The sequence below is a fragment of the Nipponia nippon genome, unplaced genomic scaffold (genome assembly GCF_047370975.1).
Source record: "Nipponia nippon isolate SJK-2023a ecotype South Korea unplaced genomic scaffold, ASM4737097v1 scaffold_5, whole genome shotgun sequence".
NCBI lineage: Eukaryota > Metazoa > Chordata > Aves > Pelecaniformes > Threskiornithidae > Nipponia > Nipponia nippon.
This window is the reverse complement of record NW_028262369.1, coordinates 27,184,896-27,193,120: the sequence shown is the minus strand read 5'-3', so window position 1 is coordinate 27,193,120 and position 8,225 is coordinate 27,184,896. Positions and strand designations below refer to the sequence as shown.

Sequence of the window (8,225 nt, the reverse complement as noted above, 5' to 3'; positions counted from 1 at the left end):
TACATTAACTATACTAATTCACTTTTGCTTGAAAACCCCGGTCTAGGGAAGTAAGAAGCCATAGAGCTAAATTGTGTGGCACGTCTCAGTGCTGGAGAACCTCTAAGCAGAGGCAGAAAATAACTTCAACTTCCAGTCAGGCAACAGAGGAAAACAGGTGACGGGAGAGAGGTGACACGCTTGAGATGTCTGGGGTGAAACACCATTGCTCTGTGTCAATACTGCTGGTTCTGTCTGATTAGTTGGAAGAGCACTGCTAACAGGAAGCAAGCTTAGGAAGGTTTTCTTTGTAAGTTGAATTTCTTTTCAGAGTGATTTTTTTTTTCCTCCTATCAATGTTTAGATACAGCATGTTTTCTGCCTTTTTTTTTTTTTAAATTTGCTTATGGTGAGTCAAAGCTTCTCCATACTCCTTACTTGACATCTGTTTGAGAGCCATAACCACTGACTTAAGATGTATGCACTTTAAAAAGATCAGCTGTACAAAGTTAAATCTTTATTTGGGAATTCTTACAGCAAAATGATCCAGTGGAGCATTCAGAGATGCAGTCCAAGGCAAGGAGCTAAGTACATAGAATGCAGTCATAAAAATAATCCCAAGAAATCCGTGGGTCCTCCTCAGTTGTCCTTTACCTTCAAAAAATCAAGGGGAAGCTAGGAAGCATTATTTGCCGATAAACTGAGGTGGTCGTTTCTCCCTGAAGGCAGCCATCCCTTCCTGACGGTCTCTTGTAGGAATATTCTACATTTAAAAAAAAAAGGTATGTTTTTCATTGACAAGTCTGATGTGTTTTTAAGTACTGACTAATGTGGCAGTAGCAGTCCAAGACTAAGATTGCTTTTCTTTCAATGATACACAAATTCCACCTTCCACGTTTTGCAATTAGGAAAATAAAGAGACTGGGTTGTAGTGGAAATCACAAGCAAAGCATCTAAGACAAAGACCACAGACCAGAGAACTACATAGGAAGACAGTTTTCCATAAACTTAATACTTTACCATCTTAAAATACACTCAGAGGCACAGCGGTTACATTGTTCTGTTAGCTGAGAAAGGTGCATGCTCTTGAAACTTGTCAGAAAGAACGACTACGGGAGGAATCTGTTTTTTGATTTGTTAAAACTAAAACCATTCGTAAAGCTTATCCTATAATGAACATATTGTTGAAACTAAGAATGTACAGTTACTTTAGACAGAAGGGTATTTAAGGAGGACTTTGGTCTTGGGCAGGCTGAGAGAGGCAGCTATGCATGACAACAATTAACATTCTGACGTAGATACTGCACTCAAGTATGTTCTCAAAGCTTTAGATGTAGCTGTTAGTGTTCCCTTATAGAGAGCAAAATACAAGAGGAGGCTGTGAATACCTGGCTTTAGAAAATGTACAGTTGTCCCTTTCAGGAATATATTCTGAAGGTAACCTACCTGGGCGTAACACATCCCCTCAATAGCCATCCCTGACGCAATGTCAACCTGGGGACAAGAGGGAAGGAGTGAGAGTTGTCTGAAGTATAGCCTTCAAATCAATAAACATTCACTTACAGCGAGTGACCCTCGTTCCTGTATTAGAACTACAGGGCTAGCATCTGCAGAAAAAATATCCTGCCGTATTAATTTTGTCTTTAAAGAAAGTCTTCAGACCCCCTGAAATGGTTTTAAATGCCTTGTCTGAACAAGGATTATAACTCATCTGTTCTAAACATTTTTACTGTAGTAATTTGTAAGAGCTGCCTGTCTGCTTCAGTTACCTCAGTATTTAAAAAAAAAAAATTACCTCCATTCCTCTGTTTATTGCCAGTTTTCCCATTTTCACAGCAAATGGTGCCTTTATTAAAAAAAAAAAAAAACAACCACAACAAACATTTAAAAATAATTAAAGCCACCTCAGTTCATAATAGTGTAGTTGTTATATCGTTATCCTAATTATCCTACCTCCAAACGACCTTTTAATCTATAGAAATTTGCAGTAAGTTAATAAGTATTTTAAAAAACCAATTTGGCGTTATCTACAGTTAACAGATATACACGGTGCACAGTTTCAGTGTGTCCTGCAGGTCTGCATAACCGCAGCTGGGAGGTAAAACTGTTCTATGGGTTAAGCAGCTGGATGTTAACACTTGTTCCTACAGAAACTGCATTACAAAAAAGGGCAGAGTTAAGAGACTTAAACATCGGGAACCAAGGCTTTAATATTTCTTAGAAAGGAATTTCAATTGTTTGTTTGCTCTCACATAAGGGAAGCAGAAATGCCTTCTTTACATTGACTACGCGAATAATACACTTACCTGAGGAAGGATTTCTTTAGCCAAAGTTAACGCCCTCTGGTAAGCTGCATCACCCTCATTGTTCTGTGGCACCGTGTGATTTACTAATCCCATTGAGGCGGCTTGCTGTCCATCAATCTGTCTGCCGGTGAAAATGAGTTCCTTTGCAAGACCTATTCCAACACATCTAGGCAGGCGCTGTGTTCCACCTTATGACAACAGCAAAAACACCATTTTCCATTTCTGAAATGCCCAAAAAACCGATTATATTTTGTCTCCTTATATAAGAAGGAGGTTTGAAAAATAAAGGGATTGTGTGTTTCTTTAATAACTACTGGCTGAATATGTCAACATTTTGCAAGGCATCTGAAAGGCATCAGCATCCTTCTGAGGATTTTGATAAACAGAAAAAGGTGTAAAGGGACTTTCCTAAATTCATAGCAAGTCCGAGACAGGGCTTGGAACAGAACTCCGGATTCATACCAGTCACTGTAAGATGCTACTTCTAATTTACCTTCAAGACACTTCAAGTGCTCTAATAGCAAAGTATTTACTATACAGCTGAGAAACTAAGAGACTGAAGATTTAATGAAGGTTACCTGCTCCAGGAAGAAGCCCTCTCGTGGTCTCAATAAGGCCCATTTTAGCTGATGAAGCTATTAAAAAAATAAATACAGGGTTTAGTTACTTTCTGATCAGTGTAACTACAAATTTTCCATCCTGAACTGATTAATAAAACTACAAACTGTCAATACTGAACTGGAACTCTGTTTCTCCAGGTAGCTAGAAAGTCTGAATGCTACAGTGCTTAATCGATGTCCATCTCAAGCCAGATGAGGGGTGTGTAGTATGGCTGCTTACCCCTAATGTCGCAATTTTATCTAGAAAAATGAACTTTGGGTCCATCCTAGATGAAATGTAGTGGATGGAAGAATGGAAACAGAAGAAGGAAGGCTTCCACTCCAAGCTGATTTAAGTAGGGAAGATTAGATCTAGCCAGAGTGCTAATCCAATACTACACGATAATAACTATTTAATTCTACCAATAAATAGTCTTCTGAAAGAACGCTAATCTTGTCTAAATACATGCTTTACTTTTTAAGCAGGGAAACTGCTTTCCCAATAGTAGCTAAATGTGACAATTTCTGGACAAATGCCTACTCATTTCCTGAACTGCGTAAGTTCCTCTCTTAGCCTACTGGATTTGATTAACAGTCAGCTATCATGCATCTAAGTTCTCTTTAAAATATAGTCACCGATTACAAGAAGAATCCTACATTAAGCAACACACAAACCTGCTACTCGAAGGTCACAAGCTAACGCCAGTTCTAGTCCACCACCCAATGCGTAGCCATCTATTGCAGCAATTGTGGGTACAGGCAGGGCAGCTAGAGAAGACAATACAGATTATAGTTTTGTTCCAGAAGTTCTGTTCCACTCACTTCTGGAATTTAAATGCTTGAATTCTAAAGCTTTGCATAGTTCTCCAATTCAAAATTGTTCAAGAATTCATTTTCTTCCGCCACAAACTTTCTGACTGTCTGTAAATAGTAGAAACTGTGTCTTTTCACGCTTCTCCCTTCTCTGTAAGAAGAATGCAAAACGTTCTTCTTTCTTACATGCAAAGAAACACGCAAATACAAAACAGGATGAATTGTCTCCTTGCAAATTTATGATGTGACTACCCAGCTATTGCAGTTAAACAGTCAAAGACACCATCCCTAGTCACTGTTACAAGGATTAGCTTTCGTTAGCCAAGGCTGCTGAACTTGGTAAACATTGTTGTCACCTCATAGTTGAGGAACGTGAGGTAGCTGGAGATTGGCTGCTTGATCAGATACCTTTTTAAATACTCGGGGAGCTGGAAGCAGACTTCAGACGTTTGCTAATTCTGTGCTGTAACTACCTGGACAAGTCCCCACCCCCCCCGCCACCCCACCCCCCCGACTGCTTCTGTGGTTTGTGAGACAGGGTCATTCTCTCTACATTGTTGTTTGTTTTTTTCTCATTACTGCAATTCTGTTTGGTATTTTGGTCAGATTTCACTTTGGTATTCCTCTCTAGTGAGAACAGAACAATTCATAAATAGGGGAAGAAAATCAATTGCAGAAGTCCGTATTCCTTTTGGGAAAAAAAAAAAGGGGGGTAGGGGGCGAGAGTTGTAGCTACGAAACTCCTGACATTCAACAAATCCATTCTGAGATCAAAATCCATGTTCTTAGGTCATCACCATATCATGAATGCTTCAGAGCGTGTATTAAAAGTGGGACAACCAACATGGCTCATTTTGTCTAGCACGGTCTCCCAAGGATTACCTAGAACTGTATATAGAATGCTTTGTTATAGCAGGTACTTATTATATGCCTGTGTGTGTGCTGCTCTTCATCATGGAAAAGGCAGTACTGAAATGCATCTTGTCCTTGGAGTGGCAGCAGGCTGGTTGGTATTTAATTCTAATCAGATCTTTGTTTCAAGCATAAGCTAGAGCCATTTGGGAAGCTACTCCTAAACAGCTAACCTGCTGGGGCTAGCATCCTTCCCCTCCTGCAGCATTTCTAAATGTCTCAGTACAGGCAGTCTAGGACAAATTTCCCAACCGAGATCATAATTTACCTATTTCATCCATGAGATTTCTCAGCCTTTTAACAAAGTGTCCAACTTCTGCATCATCCATCTCTGCACGCTCCTTTAAGTCTGCACCTAAATAGAGGAGAAAGTTTAGAATCCAGGAACAGGGAAAAGACATCTGAACTGTGTCCCCGCCTGTCCATCCCAGAGGACAGACCACTTCAGACGTCTTGAAATACAGCGTTCTGGTGAAGTAAGGTCAGTGGAAGCTGGAGTGAGGACATTTGGGCTGGAGCAGTGGCTAGGGTGCTCCTCTGTGCCCTTTGAACAGATTTCACAGAGGAGCACTAATCACTGTATGTAAGGACGATAATCTATAAAACTGGAAACCAAGGACTCCAACACCAGAGGCACCTGTGCTTGAAGATGGTTATAAATGGAAAACAAATAGTAGCACCACGCAGCCTGTGCGGCTCACTCCATCACACACGTCTTCATCACTGAAGCCGAGAGGCAGACAGGCAAAAGAGATAGCAATGTGTTTGTTATTTGCTACACAAAAGCCAGCCCGTTTTTCTTTTAGCAGGCATTTGACTGCTTTTCTGCACGATCTGATCAGCACACAGCCCTAAGAGCCATCACATTTTTCAAGAACAGTTTGCAGAGCCTTTGTTACTTACCAGCACAAAATACACCTTTCACCTCACTCCTGAACACCACCACGCGAACCTTCTCATCAAAGCGGAGTTGTTCCAGAGCAGTGAACAGCTATGAGGGAGGGAGTACAAACGAGAGACGAAAAACTTTCAGCATATGGATGTATATACCTAAATTACAGCAAGCTCCTAAGCTATGATAAAAGTTTCTTTTTTTTTTTTTCCCTGCAGGTGCCAGGAATTTCCTGGAAATGATATATTTGGAGCCAGCAGGATCCTTCCATGACAGCCTCAGAATTCCACATTTCCCCATCTCTTTTTTTCTTCCATTCAGAGATGAACCTTTGCTGTACCCTAAACTTCCCTTCCTGTCCAGGCACGAGCCAGACTTCCCTAGACCTTAGCAGATGAACAGATCATCTGCTAAGGTCTGACAATGAGTGTGTAATGTTGTAAGTACACGAGTGAGGACATTAACTTCCATCGGAGTTAGCTAATTTAAGTAACTCCTCCAATATCTCTGTCCAGTCCGCATCTGAAGTTACCGCAGTACAGACATATCACGATCTCTTTTTCTTCAGGCTACCCTGCCTTGCCCCAATGCAGTCTCGTACTGACCTTCAGCAAGAGATTAAGTTTTTATTTCAGATCTCCCACAACTATTCTTACTGCATTTAGTTATTGATCATGATTCCAAACACGTTCACAGGCCAGGCCCATACTCACTTCATTTACAAATACTTTTCCCAATGAATTTCTTGCGTGGGGTCGGTTCATTATGATTTCAGCAATACCTTAGTAATAAGAAACAATTTCAGTTATACTTCATTTAATTCTCTGACACAGTAATTCAACTGGGAACAATATCTGCGTGTGCTGCATCTTCTCTGTCCTGAAAATGCATATAAAGTATATTCTAAAACAATCAGTTATTTTAAAAGTGGAGGTGGTAGATCACGTCTACAAAACCCAGTTATGCAGGTCAACTGTAAAATTCAGTAGCACTGTGAATAATATAAATAAATAAGCAGACTTTTAAAAAATGAACGTGACATCCAAGAATATATGCCTTAGAATCACTGCAGGAATGGGAAAAAAAAAAAACAACAAAAGAAACCAAAATGATCCATCTTAGGTTTCTGTTTCGAATGTTACTTAATTCAGTTTTTATTGTACAGTCTTATTGTGTTCAAGTATATTCCTTAATGAAGAAAACCATCCTCTTGGGATTGCTGTTTGCATGAGAATAGCACAAACGGGTCACTTCGGTTCATGTTCCAGAACCGTTTTGAAATTGCAGCTCCATTCAATTTAAAGTTCATAAGCCCATCAGTGGGAAGGACTTCACTCAAAGTTCCTAAGTCCAAGCAGAAAAATAAGACCACAACATCTACCTACTTCTCCCTTGCACTTGTGTTTTGTAAATTATTATCCAATGGTTTCTGTATGCTTTGGAGAGAAAAAACATCTCCTGTTTCCTTGGCTGGACTTCTGCTCCCTTCCCAGGTCTTAACATTGTAAGATGCTGTTGCTGCTGCTGTGGGTGCGCAGATGCACCTTGCATCTGTCACGCCAGGTCCCGCTGCCCTGCTAGAAGACCTCCGTCTGTATTCCTCGGCCTGTGCCAGTGGCCAGTGAGTAACCAAGAGTTGTGTCACGTAGGAACAGACACGGTGAACAGCGGGCACCAGCAAAGAATGGAAATTCACAATTTGGGTAACTACATTCATGTATATGTAACCAGAAAAACTACCACGAACTGTTTATAAGCTCTTGCAATAGTCACCCTTACCAGAAAGTAATTCCATTGGCAATCTGAACCAAAACTCAAATTGCTTAGTGACTCTCATGCATCAATAGGCACAGACATGCCCTGGTCGTACCCTACCTTTAGCACTGCACATGACTGATCTCCGAAAAACCTAAGGTACGCAAACCAGAATTTCTTGTATTGAGATCTCCTGCATACAGAACTTTTTAAAACAAACAAAAAAAAGGTATCTGGCTATTTATTTGGCAGCTGTGTTCTTGAGAGAAGTATCAAGGCATAACTTAAAGCAAAGAGACCCTGCGCAACCTGCCTGCTATGGGCTCCGCAGGGCAGCCGGCCGCCTTTCGGGCGACGAGGGGATGGGGGCACGGGAGGGCCCGGCGGCCCCGGGACGCCGCGCGGCGGGGCCGGGACCAGACGTCGGGGCAGCGCTGCCGGGACAGCCCGGGTGCATCCAGGGCCTGCCTGAGGGACGGCAGGGCCCGGCAGGGCAGAGGCCCACGGAGGGGCTGGGCGCACACACGGTCCCACTCGCGGCAGGTCGGGCGCTGCCGCGTTCTTCCCAGGGACTGGTAAAACCAAGCGGATCAACGCGGCCCCTCCTCGCAGCACCAGAAAACCGGCTCTGGCACCGCATCAGCTCCACGGGCCCCTCGGAACCGGCGTCCGACGATCGCCGGGGCCTCACCCCGGCCCCCCGCGGCCCAACCCCGGCCCCCCGCCGCCCCCGCGCACCGCGGCCCGCAGGCGGGGCCCGCCCCACTCACCGCTGCTCTCCCCGCCGGCCGCGCCCACCAGCACCTCCGCGCCCCGCCGCGGGGCGGCCCAGGGGGCCCCGCCGCGACCCCCGCGCAGCAGCTCACGCCCCGCCCGCCCCAGCCGCATCATGGCGCCGCTCCCCGGGCTCCGCTGCCTCCGGGAACGGGCAGCGAGGGGCCGGGCCGGCGGCGCGCTGCGCCTTTAAGG

General features: G+C 43.6%; 1 protein-coding gene across 1 annotated transcript; it reads right to left on the bottom strand.

Annotated features, from left to right (window-relative positions):
• Nucleotides 1-474: 474 nt before the first annotated feature.
• Nucleotides 475-8,184, bottom strand: ECHDC2 (enoyl-CoA hydratase domain containing 2). Its single transcript, XM_087734470.1, has 10 exons — nt 8,027-8,184; nt 6,215-6,282; nt 5,513-5,600; nt 4,878-4,964; nt 3,560-3,652; nt 2,864-2,920; nt 2,286-2,473; nt 1,775-1,825; nt 1,426-1,473; nt 475-742 (listed from the first exon to the last, which is right to left on the bottom strand). Exons 1-10 carry the CDS (start codon nt 8,145-8,147, stop codon nt 665-667), a joined length of 879 nt encoding a protein of 292 aa, XP_087590596.1. The 5' UTR covers nt 8,148-8,184; the 3' UTR covers nt 475-664.
• Between the last annotated feature and the right edge of the window lie 41 nt (nt 8,185-8,225).